The 20,416-nt window shown below is 43.0% G+C and overlaps 1 protein-coding gene across 2 annotated transcripts; it reads left to right on the forward strand.

Moving 5' to 3' along the window:
• Positions 1-7,580: 7,580 nt before the first annotated feature.
• On the forward strand, positions 7,581-10,628 carry LOC125545931 (UV-stimulated scaffold protein A homolog). Of its 2 annotated transcripts, none has more exons than XM_048709986.2 (2): positions 7,581-7,948; positions 8,031-10,628. In XM_048709986.2, the coding sequence occupies exon 2, from the start codon at positions 8,070-8,072 to the stop codon at positions 9,909-9,911; it is 1,842 nt and encodes a 613-aa protein (XP_048565943.2). In that variant the 5' UTR covers positions 7,581-7,948; positions 8,031-8,069; the 3' UTR covers positions 9,912-10,628. The 2 variants fall into 2 exon arrangements, with proteins under 2 accessions (XP_048565943.2, XP_048565944.1); XM_048709987.2 differs by having other exon boundaries at positions 7,584-7,944.
• Positions 10,629-20,416: the final 9,788 nt, after the last annotated feature.

Genomic DNA, 20,416 nt, shown 5'->3' on the forward strand with positions numbered 1-20,416 from the left:
CTTCAAGGCTTAGGTTTATTTATCTCAGGCCAGCAAAAATATCATGCTAGCAACAAGGTTCTCTATGTGATCTCCAAAAAAGGCTCTCTATATTACATACTTTGTTGATGCATTTTACAGGACAGCATGCAAAACAAAACTGCAACCTCGTACTAGTATTTCATAAACTGATACCAGCCAGGGTTCTTTTTTTTTTTGAGGATCAACGTTGCTTTATTATTTAAACGTATCCAGGAATCTCATCTGAGATAATCTGGAGGATAGACTCCGGTGGTACAGTCCACCACACATTACAAAGCTCATCTCCTAAACTAACTTTAGCTAGCTTATTAGCAGCACCATTTGCTTCTCTCCTTGCCCAAGACACCCTCACCTGCATAAAATGGGTCAGTAGGTGCTTGATCTCCTAGATGCTCGGCCCCAAGTTCGATAGATCTTGGTCATCTTTGTTGATCGTCGCCACCACGCCCAAGTTGTCCAGCTCGACATGTAGCCTTTGCACATTTGCTTCGCTAGCTAGTTGGATCGCTCGCCTGCAAGCCAATACCTCCACTTGCTCCGCGCTCATCGCATGTTCGATGAAAAGACAGGCAGCACCCATAAAACCTCCATTATGATCTCTCAAGACCACCCCCGCTTCACCCTGGCTGCGGTTTTTAGAAAACTCTCCATTTGCGTTTACCTTTATCCAGCCTTCATCCGGCGCTTCCCACCTCGCTGTCACCGACGGATGGCTCTCGGTAACTGGTTTCTCGTGAACTTTTTGCCATTCCTCAACCAACCTCATCACCTGCATCATTATTTCATGTGGTTCCTCAATCCGTTTGCCATCCCGGGCCTCGTTTTGAGCTAGCCAAAGTGCGTAGACCGAGTGGACCATTACTGCTCACTCTTCCTCCCCTGCATGCTCGAACTACTCAAGAAGCCATCTTGCAACTGCACTCTGGGAATCAAGTTGACACGGTGGGATCGCCACCGCAATTCCCTTCTCCGATTGCAGTTTTTTCCAATAAAGAACCAAGTGAGGACAGCCCCAGAATCTATGGTAGATTGTCTCGTCCCTTCGCCGTGCAAAAAACTCCCGCTTTGATTCTACGTCGATGTAGTTCATGACCAACAGCCAAACCATTGCGGAGCAAATGCCACATGTGAATCTTTGCCTTCCCCGGAGCCGAGGTGTCCCACACAGCCATCCAGCTCTTATGCTAGTTCACTGTAGAGGAAGATCACTGCCCACCCGACCTTGCTCGGTTCTGAGAGATCCTCAGATGGTACGCCGAGCGGACCGTGAAGTGTCCATCCTTGGTGAAGTTCCATGCTAAATAATCTTCCACGCTCTTTCCGCCAATATTGATCTGCTTTATATCCACTGCATCTTCAGGTGAGAACATCAAGTCCAATAGCTGTTCATTCCAACGCAAGCCCGACTGATCAAACAGGTGGCTAACGTTGGAGATTCCCGGGACATACTCCGCACCCAGTGGTGTTAAGCTGCCACTCCTTGGTATCCATTGGTCATGGTAAATATTGATCTTGGAGCCATCTCCCACACGCCATACCAGACCCGCCCTAAGTAGGTCCCTTCCATGAAGAATACTCCTAAACATATAGGAGCCGCCGTCAGGACAAGTTGCATTCATAATCCCTCCCTCACTAAAATATCTAGCCTTCAACACCCTCGCACAAAGCGAGGAAGGAGTTCTCAGAATCCGCCAGGCTTGCTTCGCAAGTAAAGCCTGGTTAAAGGCCTCGGCGTCCCTAAACCCCATGCCACCCTCTTTCTTCGCTGCACACATTTTGTCCCATGCAATCCAATGTACTTTACATTCACCATTACTGCCCCCACCAGAATTTTGAAGAGATAGAAGTCAGGTTCCGGCACATCTTCTTTGAGAGGAAGAAACAACTCATAGTAAACACTGGAGTAGATTGAAGTCCCGATTTGACTAGAACTTCTCGTGCTTTCTTCGAGAGACCTTACCCCTTCCAACCTGTAACCTTTTTCTTTGAGCTCTCAACAACATATTGAAATGATCCATCCTATGCCCTCCCAACTACCGTCGGGAGGCCCAAATATCTCTCGCTCAACGCCTCAGATCCGATACCAATGGCCTCCTTGAGGGATTTCTTTAGCTCCTGCTGACACCCTTTGCCAAAGAAAACTGATGATTTTTGGAGATTCACTTTCTGGCCTGAGGCCTCCTCATAAATACCCAAGATATCCTTCAGCGCTTTAAAATTGTCAACCGAGCCCTGAAGGAAGACAATGCTATCATCTGCAAAAAGGAGGTGCGTTACCTGGGGGCCAGTGCACCCGAAAGACACTCCTTTGATTAGATGATCCTCTTGGGCTTTCTTTAGTAACGCAGAGAAACCTTCAACACAAAACAGGAATAAATATGGAGACAAAGGATCCCCTTGCTGTAGGCCACGTGATGGAAAGAACCTCCTGGATAAACCACCATTCAATTTCACCACAAAGTTGGCTGATGTCACACACCTCATTATCATGGAGATCCATGCATTGTCAAAACCAAACTGTGCTAACATTTGTTGAAGGAAAATCCATGCAACCCTGTCATATGCCTTCATCATATCCAACTTAACTGCACATAGTGGTTTCTTTCTCTTCCTCTTCCTGATAGCATGCACACACTCATAGGCCACAAACACATTATCCTTGATTAGCCTGCCCGGTACAAACACACTTTGTTCCTCAGATATCAGAATAGGAAGAATAGTTTTTTAACCTATTTGCTAACACCTTAGATGCGATCTTGTATAAGAAATTGCAAAGACTAATCGGGCGAAATTGCAAGAGTAACTCCGGTGAGTTAACTTTCGGTATCATTACAATAACAGTCGCATTAAACGCATCAGGTGCTGCCACTCCCGCAAGGAAATCACAGACAACTCTGCACACCTCTTCCTTCACCAACGACCAGTGTCGTTGATAGAATAGCGCAGGTAGCCCATCCGGACCTAGAGCCTTTGCTGGGCCCATCTAGAACAATGCAGTCTCAACATCCTCGTCGGTGATGGGTGCCACTAGTTTTTGATTCATGCTCTCAGAAACTACTGATGGGATATTATTCAGCAAAGCTTGAGCACCTACCGATCCTTCAGAAGTAAATAAAGTCTCATAGAACTTCGCTGCCATCTCTCGCATATCCTCATCTACCATGCACTTCGAACCATCCTCCCGGACTAGCGCTTGGACAGTGTTCTTTCTCTTTTTATGGGAAGCCCTTGCCTGAAAATACTTTGTGTTCATATCTCCAGCCGCTAGCCAGTCCACACACGATCTTTGTCGTTGCATCACCTCCTCCCTAGCATACGTTTCCTCAGATTCCTCAGTTATAATATGCTGGACATACGTTTCCGGGAACATAGCTAGAAAATCAGCATTGCATGTGCATCGGTCTAGTCGAATTTGTATATTATCGAGCCCTTGCCTTCTGTTATCCCACGTATAGGGGTATCCGGAGAAGCCTAAGTCAGCAAGGCCGCAGCCGGCCAAACAATCGCGGAAGTCTTCCATTTGCATGAAGCTCCTAGGATTCCCCCCCCCCCTCTGTTCAGATTGCAATAAAGCTTCATTGTAATCTCCTAGACATAGCCATGGTAAATTGTCTTGTCTTCTTAGGTATCTAAGTGCATCCCAGGATTTCTTCCTTTGTTCCACGTCGGGTTTGCCGTAGAATCCAGTGATTCTACAGGTCTTCCCTTCCCATATCACCTCCGCATCGACAAAATATTGACTCCATGGCCTGACAATAACTTGGAGATGATCTCTCCACCACATAGCTAAACCCCCGCTCCGACCTCGACAGTCAACCGCCACTCCACATCTAAAGCCCAAGCTCCATTTTAGTTTTTCCATAGCCCTTGCCCTCTTCTTTGTTTAGCTCAAAAAAACACCGCTGGGTTGTGGGACCTAATCAGGTCACAGAGTTCGCCCACTGTCGAGTCCAACCCCAGTCCTCGATAGTTCCAGGCTAAGATGTTCATTGCTCCTGGCGGCCCTGTCCCTCGGGGTCCGCCGATCTATCCAGGTTATCTGAGATGAGGTCAAACATTGTTGACGTCTTACGCCGCGTATCACGAATGAAAGCATCTGGTCCATTTGCTCTATGTCCATCTCCCTTTGCCACCCAAACCTGACGTGGTCCTCGTTTCCTGCTATCATAACAGGTTCTGTCTCGCTGACCTTCACGGTGATCAAAATCATGGTTTTGTCTGGGCTTCCGAACATAGTAACCTCTTCGTCTCCCAAATTGCACGTGCTCTCTATTCCCCTCATGCAACTCAGCCCTCTCATAAGTCTGAGTATGGCGACCCCCAGGTGGGGCCTGAACAGCGTCCTTGCCCTTCCTTTCCCATGGGATGTCCCGGGCAAAACGCCTATCTCTCTCTTGGCTGGAGTTGATCAAATTTTCTCTCATGATTTGCTCTCTCCTCTTCTCCAGTCCCTCTCTTAGATCATACTCACTTCCACCTGAAGGAAATATGCCCTAGAGGCAATAATAAAGTTATTATTTATTTCCTTATATCATGATAAATGTTTATTATTCATGCTAGAATTGTATTAACCGGAAACTTAATACATGTGTGAATACATAGACAAACTAAGTGTCACTAGTATGCCTCTACTTGACTAGCTTGTTAATCAAAGGTCTTGTTGCGGATATTTTAAAAATGTTTTTTTTTCTTTGAACCTATTGCAACACGCCTTGTTGCAAAAACATCATGTTGTGGAAAACAAAAATCGAGTGCAGACTCCACACCACGTAGTCTGGGCCAACAGCGATGAGCGCCATTGCGAACCATGGCATGACAAACACACTATGTATGGCGATCTCCTCGACCAACAGCGGCGTTTGAGACAAGCGAGGTTGGGGATGACCGAGGGGCGAAGGCAACCAAGGCAGTTTTCGGCAGGAGGCAGCTCATGCAAGGTTTTCGACGGGCCGTTGGAGAGGCGACTGACATCCTAGGAGATGGAGCACGAGAGTGGGTCGGGCCCGACGGTGGAGGAGAGAAAGGAGGAGGGGATGGCATCGACGCTTCTAATAGCATGCACGTCTTCTGGTTGTGCAGATCCAGATCTTGCAACAAATTAGTTATTGCAGGAGAGAAAGTTGTAACATTGGCTAGTTGCAAACTAGGCTGCGGAAAGAGGATGCTCTCGTGCAATCCGATTAAAGAAAGATCAGATGACCACAGAAACGATCGATGCATGCAAAAAGATCCATCAGGTGAACAAAAGCGTTTCCCCTCATTTATTATCTTTGCTCGCTCGAAAAAAATTATCTTGCCCCCAATTGCGGTTGTGGAGGAGGTGGTGCAAGGGAGGAGGATGTGGAGCAAGAATGTGTTGTGGTATGAAGTTTAATCGGGTGTGGCCGCCTTTAAATAGCAGATTCCGGTGAGGCCAAGTGTCCTGGTGATTCACTACATCGGTCGGCGAGCCTGCTTAATGACGGCATACAAACAGATTGGCATTGAACGAGTGTGGTAGATATCTGTCCCGTACAGTAAACATCTCCGACATTGAACATGCACGGACAGTGAAAAGGTTGCATCCGCTCTAGGTCAGCGCCATTGCGGAGCGGCTGCTCTATAGCAGCATGAATGCGAGCAGCTAGCGTCGAGCAAAAAATGTTCATAAAAAATCAAATTTAGTTCATTAGAAAACAAAAAATGTTCATTTTTCAAATTGTGAACATTTTTATGAAGTCGTGAACTTTTTTGTTTAGTGAATATTTTTAAAAATTCTATAGTTTTTTTATGAAATCCTGAACTTTTTAAAGAAGCGACAAACAAGATCATAACAAAAAAACACAAAAAAGAAACGAAACTACCTTGGGGGAGCCCCTCAGGGAGAGCGCCGCTACCGCGACTTGTCTTATGCTGGGCGCCCCCTAAGGATTTTATTTTATTTTTATTTCTCTGTATGTGTTTTGTGGGTTTGATGGTTTTTTTTTCTATTTTTGGCTATCGCCTGGTTTTCTTGAGATTTTTGAGGAATATTGTTTTGGGAAAAGGAATTTTGTTTGTATGATTTTTTGTTTGCATTCAGAGGAGGCATAGATTTGCTTCTCACGGAGGCACATGTTTGATTCCGTGAGAGGCATTGTGCCTCTCGGAAATGAAAAAACGTACTAATATAGAATCTAGTTTCAAAGATCTTTACGTGAATAATACAATAGTAAAAACGGTTCAAAATTTAGATGCACGGTTCAAGATATAAAATGTTTGAAATACGATTCTACGAAAAAAGGAAACAACTATAAGATTAGCACTTGTCAGCCACTGAGGAGGTGGGAGTGACCTTTACATGGGGTACCCATTAATAACAGGTGATTTCTCTATGTCTCGCTCCAAGCGAGACAAAGCTAAATGTTAATGTAAGTTTTGAAGAAGGTAGACATAAAAAAGTAAGTTTTGAAAAATATTAATCATATATTTGGAAAATTCTAAACATATATAAAAAATATTCCTGAACTATAAAAAATTATAATGTGTATGAAAAAAGTAAATATGCAGAAATATATGTTTTAAAAATATTAATCATGTATTTCCAAAATAATAAACATGTATATATAAAATGTTAAACATTTATAGAAAATGTGTCAGATTTATAAGAAAAATGTATAATATGTACCAGAAAATAGACAAAAGATCATATATTCAGAAAAAATATGTAAATTATATATACAAAAATTGTTAAATATTTATTAAAAATGTTTTAGATGTATTCCAAAAATTTACAATGTGCATAAAAAAAGACGTGAAACATTTATTTAAAAAACTATTAATCTTGTATTTGAATAATGTTAAACCTGTATTAAACAAATGTTCTTGACGTGTACGAAAAATGTACAATGTTTAATAAACATGTACACACGTGAGCATTTTTTAAATTTGTATTTTATTGTTCCATTAGTGAATATTTTTGAAATTATAAACTTTTTGGAAATCCTGAACTTTTTTAAAGAAGCAAAAAACAAGAACTGAACAAAAAGCAAAAAAGCAGAATGCAACGGAAAAAAGACACTGATAAGTGCCACACGTCTGGGACAAGCACATGGAAAACTTCGAGCATTGTTTATGACAGGTTTAGTAATGCGAGGATGACAACTTTAGTTGCCAAACATGGCAACTTTCGTGGCTCAGTTTATTTTGGATAGAAATTCGCCGTGTATCACTGGAATTTGCCAACCTTACATGACTGGAATTGCCATTGAAAGGCGTCAGGGCCAGAGTGGCACACCCCTGACGTGTGATACTTATCATTTGGGAAAAAGAAAGGAAACCCCGCCCGCACCTTGGCCAACCCAAGTATGCGCGTGGGGAGCGAAGGGGTGCGGAGCTCTCGACTTGGAGAACACCATCGACGTCGACCAGAGGTCGCCGGTGTTGGGAAATCTGAATGTTAGAGAAACATTTGTAGTGGCGACCTAGTATATCTGGTGGTGGCATTGCGCGGCTGATGAGAGGTGAAAATGTTGCCTCTCTTGTCAGCACAGTCTTCTCAATTCAGGCGCTTGCTGCAACAACCTTGGAACGAACCGACTCAGACGAACCGGCCCGGCCCGGCCCGCAGTCACAAGCCGAAGCAAATCCACGCGCAACCGCAGAGCGAATCCAATCACCGCACGGCTCTCCGCCCGCCACGCCACGCCACCACACCAAACCGCCGCGATGCCGCGCGCCGCCGGCCGACCCCCGCCGTCGGAGCAGGGCCCGAGCCCCTCCCCCTACACCCCGGCGGCGGACTCCTCCGTCGCGGCCCTCATCGACCGCGCCACCTCCACCACGGCCCCCTCCGTCGACCCCGCCCTCCTCCGGGCCATCAAGTCCTCGGCGCGCGCCTCCGACGGCGCCGTCCGCGACGCCTTCCGCCTCCTCCTCTCCCTCATGGCCAAGCCCCACTCCCACGTGCGTAAGCCCCTCCCCCCGGATCTCCGGTTCCCCTGGCGGCCGGGCTGATGTTAAAATTTTCCCCTTTGTTTGTGCGTGCGCAGGTGCGGCTCCTCGCCTTCAGCATCGTCGACGAGCTCTTCATGCGCTCCAAGCTCTTCCGCTCCCTCCTCGCCGACACGCTCGACGGGTTCCTCCCGCTGGCCGTCGGCTTCCGCACCAACGAGCAGCTCCCGCCGCCCGCCGCCTCCGCCGCCACGCTCCGGAAGGCCGCCATCCAGGCGCTCGAGCGCTGGCACCACCTCTTCGGCGTGCACTACCGCCAGCTCCGTCTCGCCGTCGACTACCTCAAGTCGTCCGCGCGCATCCAGTTCCCCGGTCTCCGCGCGGCCGTCGAGGCCCGTGCCGCGCGGGAGGCACGCACGCAGGAGATCTTGACTGCCAAGGTCGAACAGTTGCGGTCCACGATTGAGTCCATCAAGGCTGAAATCCGGTCCACCATCCAAGAGATCCGCAACGGGCTGGACATCATCCGGGCTGAGTATGAGAAATTCGAGCGTTATGCAGACGATGATGACGAGGAGGAGGAGATTGCTTCAATGGCGATGCGGAGTATCAGGACAGCATCGTTGATGGCCGGGCAATGGGTGCCTGAAACTCAGGAAAACGAGGCGGTTTTCGATGCGTTGAGGGAGGCGTACCGGCTCCTTGTATCGAAGCATTTCAGCACGATTCAGGATTGGATATCTGTGCTTGTCAGGGTCAATCTTGCAGATAATCGGTTCAGAGATTCTGCGTTGAAGGAATTCATCGATGTTAAGAATGAAATACGTGCTGTAAGAAGCCAGTGCAATGAGCTTGGTCTTGATCTTGATAATGTTCGTAGGAAGAAGGATGTTCAGGAGGAAGACGAAGAGGATTGGGTGGAGGGAAAGATTGAAGTTCCTAGTCCTCCTAGAGTTGTGAGCAATCTAGATGTTGCAGGTTCCAGCAAGGACAATAGGAAGGGAAAGAGCATGGTGAATTCTGGCAATGGTGACATGGCAAATGGTGGTAATAGATCTCAGGAGATGGATCCAGAGAGAAAAAAGCTCCTTTCCGAAGCCCCTTTGGTATCATGGAGCTCTGTCTTGGATCGGTGGGGTTCAAATATGGATGCACATGTGAACCAGAGAGGGCTTGAGCTCGAGAGCCATTGGGGGAGGATGGATAATGATGCTGTTATACCTGCAGCAAAGATTGCAGAGTTAAACGTTCACCATTCTGTTTATAAAGAAGAGCCAGTTGAGATCCTACCATGTCATGCACCTCTGAAGAAAGGAGGTCTTTGCCAGAGAAGGGATCTCAAGATATGCCCTTTTCATGGGCCCATCATCCCACGTGATGCAAGAGGAAATCCAATTGGCAAAATTGGTGGCAGTTCTGATGCGGGAGGCGATCCGCTTGAGCAGAAAGTAGACATTCATGAGGCAGGAGGAGATCCGATTAAGACAAATGGAGGCAGTGGTAGTGAAAGTACACAGGAGGGTCAGGAGCCCTCTACTTCACTGGTTACAAACATAAATAATGACACCAGCAACATCGATGGTGCGCATGATCTGAGTAAAATTACAATGGACCAACTGGCGATGCAAGCAATTAAGAATGTTCGGAAAAGGGATATGGACGACAAAGCACGCGAAAGAGCCCAGCGTGCGAGAATCCGCCAGCACAATGAAGATGTTCTGCGGCAATCGGCTATTGCTTCAACGCCCCACTCAGCGGCAGCATATGACCAGCCTTCTGGAACATTGGGCCGACGTGGTCGACGTCGAGGTAAGACGAAGGAACCTACACTATCATCAATGCTGAAGAAGAAAGTTACCGCAAAAGATAGGATTGCAGGGAGGCTTCTAAATGGTCATGCTAGGGACGCAACAATAAGAGAAGCTTCTAATACTGAGGATATGACCTACAGGGAAGCATTCCCAAATCAGTGGCAGTGAAAGCACCCTGAGTAGGTCTTTCTTCATAATTAACAGTTTCGTTTTGCTGTGCTGTTGTATGGTGAGGTGTGGCTGATATTCCCTTGCACGCTTGAAGTGCTTGAAGTACGCGGGACACTGAAGCTGCTTCCAACCTGTGCATGGAAAATTTCAGAAAGGGAAGTTGTAGACCATTTGTACTGGCAGTCGGATTGAGAATCCAAATCAGAACAACGCGACAGTAAACAAGCACTCGATTTTGTGAACATGCCAAGCAGTTTGTCCTTGTTGCTGACCTTCCTTCCACGATCATCCAGCTTCTCTGGAGCTACACCATCAACATCCGAGATTCTGAACTGGCCTTACAATAGCTCAGATGAGGTGGCGATAAACCGGATGATTGATACATATCGTTTCCATAAGGAAGGGTTCCTGTTTTCTCTCTGGTCTTCTGTTCTGTTATCTTGGTTTTGCCTTGGCTTGTACCGGGCAATGAACAGGTTGGCTCTAGGTTGTATCTTCTGCAATGGAATTACTGTTAGCTATCAGAAGTGTACTCAATGCCCCACAGTTTAGCTTGGTGCTGCCATCTTGTGTGCAGTGTGGTTCTTAGTTTCTGTAGAGTACATAATGTCAGCTCAACATTTTTTCCCATGTTCTGTATTTAACCCAGTAACCAAGTCTTTGAGTATGTGTTGTGCCACACTGTTCTTCTCCATAAGCTTTATAATTTTGCAATGTCTTGTACTCCCTCCGTCCCGTAATGTAAGACGTTTTTTGACACTAGTGTAGCGTCAAAAAGCGTCTTACATTATGGGATGGAGGGAGTAACTTGTTCCTTACCGGATTTCTGGGCATGACTGCAGAATGGTCAATTTTTGTCGCACAATCGTTGTCGTGAACTGAAGATTTGTTTGGTACCTCACCATGGCTGCTTAACATGTGAACTGAAGATGTGCTTTGCTTATGAAAAAATTCTGACAAACTATTTCGCCCCTTTGTAACCTGTTTGTTCGATTTCTGGGTATATTGCCAAATGGTCTAACACAATTTGTAGCACATTTTCTGTTGCGGAATGTAGATGTGCTTGCATATGAAATCTGATGATAGTACGAATTATAGTTGGTGTCTCCAGATGGGATGAGTCATGTAGATCCAGATGTATACATATTTTTGTCCGGACGGGTGTTCCCTTTCCTCTTGCATACATACACTGTATGCTGTTCAGAGGATACAGGTGCCGTCAGCATGTAGTAGCCCAACCAGTGCGTCTCGGACTTGTTTTCATCGTTTCACATGCCAGGTTGAAATTTGTATATCCATCTATGCATACTAACATTAAACTCATAACGTGACAGAAACAAAATTATTTTGCCCTTACTTACGATCGTTGGTAATGAGTATTCATCATCGATGAACATCCTAAATGATGAACATCAAATTATCTCCCCTAAAAAAAACCTAATTTATCTTCTTGCATGCTTCAAATGATGAACATCCTAAATCTTTGATTGCCGGCCGCTCCTTCTTCAAGGTCCTAGGTTTCAACGATATTTTATAAACTAGTGAAGTAAATATACTACCAGGTGCAAATATTTTATAAACTAGTGAAGTAAATATACTACCAGGTGCAAATATTCGCGCCCTAAGTGTTTGGGTTGTGTTGTTGTATGTGATAAGATGCTTATGTGCTCAAAAGTATAACAGATTTTCTGACACCTTGTCACAAAAACTATACATATTCTGCACGCGTTATCAGAAACTATAAATTTAACATCTACACAGCCCCAGGGTCCAAAATTACGTCAACGGGAATATTCCCCGCATAGGTAGGGGGATAGCCACTAAATGCGCACCTGCACCCGCGGTAGTGGGCCCGCCCATTCTGCCTGTTCTATGTTTTTCTCTAGTTTCCATCGATTTCATGAGCTGTTTTTCGTTTTAGAAGTGTTTTTTCTGCCTTTTTTTGGGTTTTTTTCTTTTCCTTTTTATTTCATTTTGGTTTTAAGTCTTCTAATTTCGTGAACTTCTAAAATTTGGAATAATTTTTGAAATTCATGAATTTCTTTTCAAATTCGTGCATATTATTCGAATGCATACACATTTTTTGAATGGACAAATATTTTAAAAACATTTGAAGAATTTTCTAAATTTGCTAAGATTATTTGAACTGACAAACATTTTCAAATTTAGGAATTGGTTTTTTATTTGAGAACATTTTTAGAAATTTGGAACATTTTTAAAAGTAATATTTCTGAACTCATGAACATTTTTCACACTTCTTTTAATTTGTTGACACTGTTTTGAAATTCAGAAATATTTTATGAAATAGATGCACCTTTTTTTTAATTCATGAACACTATTTAATTGGAGATGTGTTTAACAAATCCAGGATGAAGTTTACAAATATTATTTCAATCCGAGAACATTTTTTAAAATTCGTGTGAACATTTTTTTGAAATTCATGATTTTCTTTACAAACCTATGAATTTATTTTGTTATTCATGAATTGTTTTTAATTAGAAAACATTGTTAGAAACTGGGTAATTTTCTACAAATAATGTATGTTTTGTGTACACATGAACATTTTCACATTATATTTATTGATGAACATTTTTTAAAATTCGGAATTATTTTTCAATATTCATCCACATTCATTATTCTGTGATATTTGGTACATATTTTCAAATTCGCAAACATTTTTGAACACACGAATTTTGCAATTTGGAAGATTTTAAAATTAGTGAATATTTTTTGGACACATGAACATTCTTTTAAATATTTAAATCCATGAACAATTTCTGAAATCTTTGGATAGTTTAAATTCTGGAACCAGGAACACTTGAAAATTTGTGTACATTTTTAGAAATTGAAATATTTTTAATATTCTGGAATTTTTGAAAATCCTGAACATTTTTTCATGAACCAAAAAAACCAAAAATAAAAGAAAGAATGAAAATAAAGAAAAATAGGGCCGCCCCAGCCCGCATGTTGGCTGGCCGAAATTTGCACATTTCCCCCCAACGGCCATATTCTTGGTGTTGCTATATATACCCCTCTCCCACTCCCGGAGAGGGTTGAGCGCTTCATTTGATGTATACCTAAGAACCCTAACTGCTCGCTCTCACTCTTTAACATCAAATCGTAGACCCCGGAAGCGAGTGTGAGAGTTCTAAAGAGACTGTCCAATCAAGTGATAGATCCTCTCCCCATCCCTCTTGTGACCAGAGCAAATCATGATTTGAGCAAGTCTTGAGCATTTTGCCTTTGATCTTGTTACTCCTGAAGGTTGGAAACTCCTAGGCGGTAGGAGGTCTTCAGAGAGGAATCATTCATGGTGATTACCCCCGAAATGTTTATGAAGGTTTGGAGACCACCTCAAGGATCTACCACTAGTGGTTGAGAAACGCCTTCGTGGTATTGTCTCAAGGGGAGAGTAGGGTAAATAACCTAAAGTATCTTCCTGCAGGCTTCAAATGATGAACATCCTAAATCTTTGATTACTTGCCTCTACTTCTTCAAGGTCTTGGGTTTCAGCAATATTGTAGGAACTAGTGAAGTAACTATACTAGAAATATTCATGCCCTAAGTGTTTGATTTTTGCGTTTTTGTATGTGATGAGATGCTTATGTGCTCAAAAGTGTAACTGACCTTCCGACACCTTATTAGAAAAGAACACATATTCTGCATGCATTATCAGAAACTATATACATTTAACATTTAAACAACCCTAGCTAGGGTCCAAAATTTCGTCAACGGGAATCATATTCCCCGCACAGGTAGGGGGATAGCAACTGAATGCACACTCTCGCCCGTTGTAATGGGCCGACACATATTGTTTGTTGTGTGTTTTCTTCAATGGTTTTCCGTTGATTCCATGAGTGTTTTTTCGTTGTATCTATGTTTTTGTATGTTAGTTTTATCTATGTATATCAAAAACCATATACATTTAGCAAATACACAACCCCAGGGTCCAAAATTCCGTCAACGGGAATCATATTCCCCGCATAGGTAAGGGGATAGCCACCGAATGCGCACAACTGCCCGCGGAAGTGGGCTGGCACATATTGTCTGTTATGTTCTTTCTTCAATGATTTTCCATCGATTTCATGAGCTGGTTTTTTTCATTCTATCTATGTTTTAGTCTTCCTATTTTCCCATTTTTCCTTCTCTTTTTCTAACTTTTGGTTTTTCTATTTTTCTAATTTCCAAATCTTCTTAAATTCGGAATAATTTTAGAAATTCGTGATTTATATTTAAATTTGGCAATAATTTCTGAAATTCATGCACATTTTTTAAAATTGGCAACAAATTCTGAAATTTGCAAAGATTATTTTATTCAACAAACATTTTTCATATTCATGGGAACATTTGTTGAAATTCATGATTTTTTTTTTAAAATTGGAAATATTTTGAATTGGTGAATATTTTTTGGGATTTGGAAATTAATTAAAATTACATGAATTGTTTCCAATTCACCAACATTCATAGCAATTCGGATTATTTTTAATTAATGATTCATTTAATTTGTGAACATTTTTTTAAATTCGTAAATATTATTGAAATTCGTGCACATGTTTTTAATTCATGAAAACATGTTGAATCGGTGAACATTTTTTAAAATTGTGATGTTTCTTGAAATTTGCAAAGATTTTTTGAATTTCATGAATATGTTTCAAATTTATGTGAACATTTTTTGAAATTAATTATTTTTTCTTAAATATCTGTTTTTTTAATTGATAAATATTTTTGGAAATTTGGGTAGATATTTTGAAAATTCATGCTTATTTGAATTAACAAACATTTTCAAAATGAATGAGTATTGTTCGTATTCATGAACATTTTCACGTTATTTTTGTGTTCACCAAGGGGCCACGTCAAGAAGGCCATGACACGTAAAAGGAATAATAAAGAAGCCTTGTTGTTTAAGACAGGGACACCTCTTCACGGACATAGCCGACTAGGACTCATGTTATACCAGGCTTCCGGTATCTTATTTAAACCAAGGTTAGGCTAGTCAATAGACCAATATCAAGACATCTAAGAGATGAAATAGACAATCTCATGGTAGAAACATATGTTCTGTATACTCCATCTGTAATCAATACAATTGAAAGCATGACGTATAGGGTAACACTTCACTCCTCTTGTTACCATCGCACCCAGGCTACCAACTCAGGACCCCCTCCTCGAGATTCGCCGGAATCAGTCCATGCAGGACCCGAGGAGGTGTGACCCTTGATCGCCCATACAAGTCCCTAGGAGCTTCCCCTCACTGTTATTTAGCTAAGCTAGTTCCCGAGGAAATGTGATCCTTAGGTTGACCATGTTGCTCAACCTAAGTCTCGAGGGCTACTGGATTAGAAAATTAATGCAGGAAAATCAAAATGCAATATGGTTCCCAAAGAGATTACGGTCCTAGGTCGACCGGTCGGCTGCACCCGTCCAGATCCGAGTCCCGGGGCCGGGGCTACTGCACACCGTGATTTTTCCTAAAAGTATGCCACCAAGCGAAGGATTCGATCCTCAGGCTGATTTTCTGTATCGACCTGAGTCTCGGGGGCTATTGGGATTGGTGGTTTTATTCCATATTTCATGTGCATACCGGATTTTGGGCTGACACACACCTTAAGGTCTACTGGCTACATATCTAGGCAGAGAATAAATTCCACCAATCAGAAAAAAAATCGGCTCGCGGAAACCGGCTTGACATGAAAACATCTACATCGACAACTTAAGACCGAGGTGGTGCGCTTCACTTCGCAAATAGTCCAACATGGATGTCGGGTGCTAGCGGCTGGCTGTGCGAGAGGCTACCCCGACAAAAAACTCGGCCATACTCCTACAACATTTTTGAAGACCGAGGTGGTTCTTATCACCTCGGATGCAGTCCGTCGTCCGAGCTCGGCTACAATAAGACACTAATTGGGGCACAATCTCATTTACTAATGGGATGTTCCAATAGTGGGGCCTCGAGCCATGCTCACATGTTATGCTGATAGCCGAAATGAGGGCACACCACTATTGCGTGGGAATACGGATAGAGTCGGTCAGTGTTGTCAGAACAGGACCAGACTGTAATCTTGGTCTTAGCGTGGTAACACTTCAAGGCTAAGGCACCGACACACGAGAAAAGCTTCAATCTGAGGTGTGGCATAAAAATAACAAAGCATTTCATGAAGGCTATAAGGGAACTTAGAAGGGGCTCCTCGGATACCTGACGTGTAAACTCATCGGATACACCTGGTGATTCTTGAGGTCGAAGATGGGAAGATTTATTGAACCAACTTTCAAGACCGATATATGAAGACGAAGAACAATTCAGAAGAGCCGAGGAGTGTCCCCGACTTGAAGACTGGTTCACGGGCTACTAACGGTGTCCTGGACTAGGGGTTGCTCACCACGTCGTTGATACGTCCATTTTGCATCATGCTTTTATATCGATATTTATTGCATCATGGGCTGTTATTACACATTATGTCACAATACTTATGCCTATTATCTCTTATTTTACAAGGTTTACATGAAGAGGGAGAATGCCGGCAGCTGGGATTCTGGGCTGGAAAAGGAGCAAATATTAGAGACTTATTCTGCACAGCTCCAAAAGTCCTGAAACTTCACGGAAGTTATTTCCAGAATATATAAAAAATATTGAGCGAAGAAAGTTCCAGAGGGGGGGGGGGGAGGGGGCACACCCTGGGCGCGCCCCATGCCTCGTGGGCCCCCTTGTGGCCCTCCGATGCCCATCTTTGGCTATATGGAGTCTTTCGTCCGAGAAAAAATCATAAGCAAGCTTACGGGACGAAACTCCGCCACCATGAGGCGGAACCTTGGCGGAACCAATCTAGGGCTCCGGCAGAGCCGTTCTGCCGGGGAAACTTCCCTCCGGGAGGGGGAAATCATCACCATCGTCATCACCAACGATCCTCTCATTGGGAGGGGGCCAATCTCCATCAACAACTTCACCAACACCATCTCATCTCAAACCCTAGTTCATCTCTTGTATCCAATCTTTGTATCCAAACCTCAGATTAGTATCTGTGGGTTGCTAGTAGTGTTGATTACTCCTTGTAGTTGATGCTAGTTGGTTTACTTGGTGGAAGATCATATGTTCAGATCCATTATGCATATTAATACCCCTCTGATTATGAACATGAATATGCTTTGTGAGTAGTTATATTTGTTCCCGAGGACATGGGAGAAGTCTTGCTATTAGTAGTCATGTGAATTTGGTATCTGTTCGATATTTTGATGAGATGTATGTTGTCATCCCTCTAGTGGTGTCATGTGAACGTCGACTACATGACACTTCACCATTGTTTGGGCCTAGAGGGAGGCATTGGGAAGTAATAAGTAGATGATGGGTTGCTAGAGTGACAGAAGCTTAAACCCCTAGTTTATGCGTTGCTTCGTAAGGGGCTGATTTGGATCCATATGTTTCATGCCATGGTTAGGTTTACCTTAATACTTCTGTTGTAGTTGTGGATGCTTGCAATGGGGGTTAATCATAAGTGGGATGCTTGTCCAAGTAAGGACAACACCCAAGCACCAGTCCACCCACATATCAGATTATCAAAGTACCGAACGCGAATCATATGAACGTGATGAAAACTAGCTTGACGATAATTCCCACTAGACCATGAAAGCGCGCTTTGCCGCTCCCGCCCGTTCTCAAGAAAAAATATATTAAAATGATTGAAAATTTCAAATAATTAATATTGTTGAAATAGTTCAAATTGTAGTTACTCAAGTCCAGGGCCATAGAGAAAGATTGATTCTACTTGAATACATAACATTGGTTCTATTCTAGCACAAATATATTACCGACAAAAAGATGTAGTCCAATTCTAAAGCAGTAAAACACCAATGCTCGTGTATGTAATGGCGCTTTAACACCCAAGGGAAAAGTGCCCTTTGTTGAAAACTCAAGGTCTAGTTAGGGCTCATACATGTGATGAACAAGATGGAGAGTTTTCTAGTAAAAAAAAAGATTAACAGTTTTGAAACATAAAAGAACGCTCAGTTGTTTCTTTGTATGTTGATACAGTATGCAAAAGCTCGATGCCTACATAAGTGGATGAACGTGTGTCAAATAGTAAACCTGCAGTTCCATAAGAATGCTAACCTTCAGTTCTAACACATGGGAGGATGGGAATGTACATCTTTGAACATGACATACTGCAAGTAGCGACATAGAATTAGAATTAAGAAATAAAAATCGTATTTTTCACGCTGTGCGTGCACAATCCTGAAGCCCGTCTGCTATATAGATCAACAAACTGGAACGGATCTGTGAGAATAAACCCGCACTATTCTCAGATTGAAGTTGAGAGAAAGCAGAAGGAAAAGGGACTTGCATAGTTTCCATCTTCCTCGTGGCTCGTGGGCGTTTGCCTACCAAAGTGCGCAGGCTGGGGAGAGAAATCCTCGTCCGTTGCCAGAGATTGACTCCGAGCCGCAGATGAAAGTGACAAAGGGGCTGAAGGCCAGAGGGAAAGGACGACCTTGGCACACCATCTCTCCTTCACCGCCCCTTTTCCTTCCCCTGCAGCAAGCACCCTAGCATCAAAAGAAGCCACCGACAAACCATGAACCTGCTGCTGCGGGATGCCGCTGTGCGGATGGGGGATGAAGCCGTCACATCTGTCACATGTATTCTACATTTTTTTGAGGGCTATGTATTCTATACATCGGTGAATGGGAGGCCGCCTAGATCGATCTTCGGAGCAGCAGCCCATTATCGTTTGGGCCGGCCTGTACGTTTGGGGTGGGAGCGGTAGAAAAGGCTGCGAGGGACGCTGTGGTACGACGGAATGATCCAGAATGTTGATTGAGTTGATCGGACGGTCTAAAGTGTCAAATCACCGTGTGAGCTCGTAGGTGACTCTGTTATACTGTTTAGTAATGTGTCCTCGGGAGCGCTTTACTTCATATAAGAGTTTGTCCAGGCTTGTCCTTTGCTACAAAAAGGATTGGGCCATCTTGCCGCACCTTATTTACTTTTACTACTTGCTACTCGTTACAAATTACCTGATCACAAAATTATCTGTTACCGATAATTTCAGTGCTTACAGAGAATACCTTACTGAAAACTGCTTATCATTCCCTTCTGCTCCTCGTTGGATTCGACACTCTTACTTATCGAAAAGGCTACGATAGATCCCCGACACTTGTGGGTCATCAAGACTCTTTTCTGATGCCGTTGCCGGGGAGTGAAGCGCCTTTGGTAGGTGAAATTTGGTAAGGAAAAAATTATATAGTGTGTTGAAATTTACTGTCACTTGTTACTATGGAACATAATCCTTTGAGGGGCTTGTTCGGGGTATCTTCACCCCGACCAGTAGAGCAAAGAGTTGCTCCTCAACCTAATGAACCTACTGAAAATGTTTACTTTGAAATTCCTTCGGGTATGATAGAGAAACTTCTAGCTAATCCTTTTACAGGAGATGGAACATTGCATCCCGATTTACACTTAATCTATGTGGATGAAGTTTATGGATTATTTAAGCTAGCAGGTATGCCCGATGATGTTATCAAGAAAGGTCTTCCCTTTATCTTTGAAGGGAGATGCATTGACATGGTATAGGCTTTGTGATGATATGGGATCATGGGACTACAAGCGATTGAAATTGGAATTCCATCAGAAGTTTTATCCTATGCATCTTGTTCATCGTGATCGTAATTATATAATATATAATTTTTGGCCTCGCGAAGGAGAAAGCATTGCTCAAGCTTGGGGGAGGCTTAAGTCAATGTTATATTCATGCCCCAATCATGAGCTCTCAAGAGAAATGATTATTCAAAATTTTTATGCTCGGCTTTCTCTCAGTAATCGCTCCATGCTCGATACTTCTTGTACCGAATCTTTTATGATGAAGACTATTGAATTCATTAAACGCAACTCTGAAGATTGGGACCTCGACGAAGGTAAGGAGTCAGGTATAACACCTAAGTTTGATTGTGTTGAATCTTTTATGGATACCGATGCTTTTCGTGAATTTAGCACTAAATATGGACTTGACTCTGAGATAGTAGCTTCCTTTTGTGAATCATTTGCTACTCATGTTGATCTCCCTAAGGAGAAGTGGATTAAATATAATCCTCCCATTGAAGTAAAAGTAGTTGCACCTATTAAAGTTGAAGAAAAGACTATCACTTATAATGATCCTGTTGTTCCTACTGCTTATGTTGAGAAACCATCTTTCCCTGTTAGAATAAAGGATCATGCTAAAGTTTCAACTGTAGTCAACAAAAGTAATATTAGTACACCTAAACTCCTTGAGCAAATTAAAGTTGAATCTAAGATTGCTATGGTTAAAGATCTCTTGGCTGATAATATTGATGGGCATGTTATTTACTTCTGTGATGAGACTGCTAGAATTGCTATAAACATAGACCTGTTGTAGGCATGCCTATTATTTCTGTTAAAATAGGAGATCATTGCTATCATGGCTTATGTGATATGGGTGCTAGTGCAAGTGCAATACCTCATTCCTTATACAAAGAAATTATGCATGATATTGCAC

The sequence above is a fragment of the Triticum urartu genome, chromosome 3A (assembly GCF_056163025.1).
Source record: "Triticum urartu cultivar PI428250 chromosome 3A, HENAU_Tu73, whole genome shotgun sequence".
Classification (NCBI taxonomy): Eukaryota; Viridiplantae; Streptophyta; class Magnoliopsida; order Poales; family Poaceae; genus Triticum; species Triticum urartu.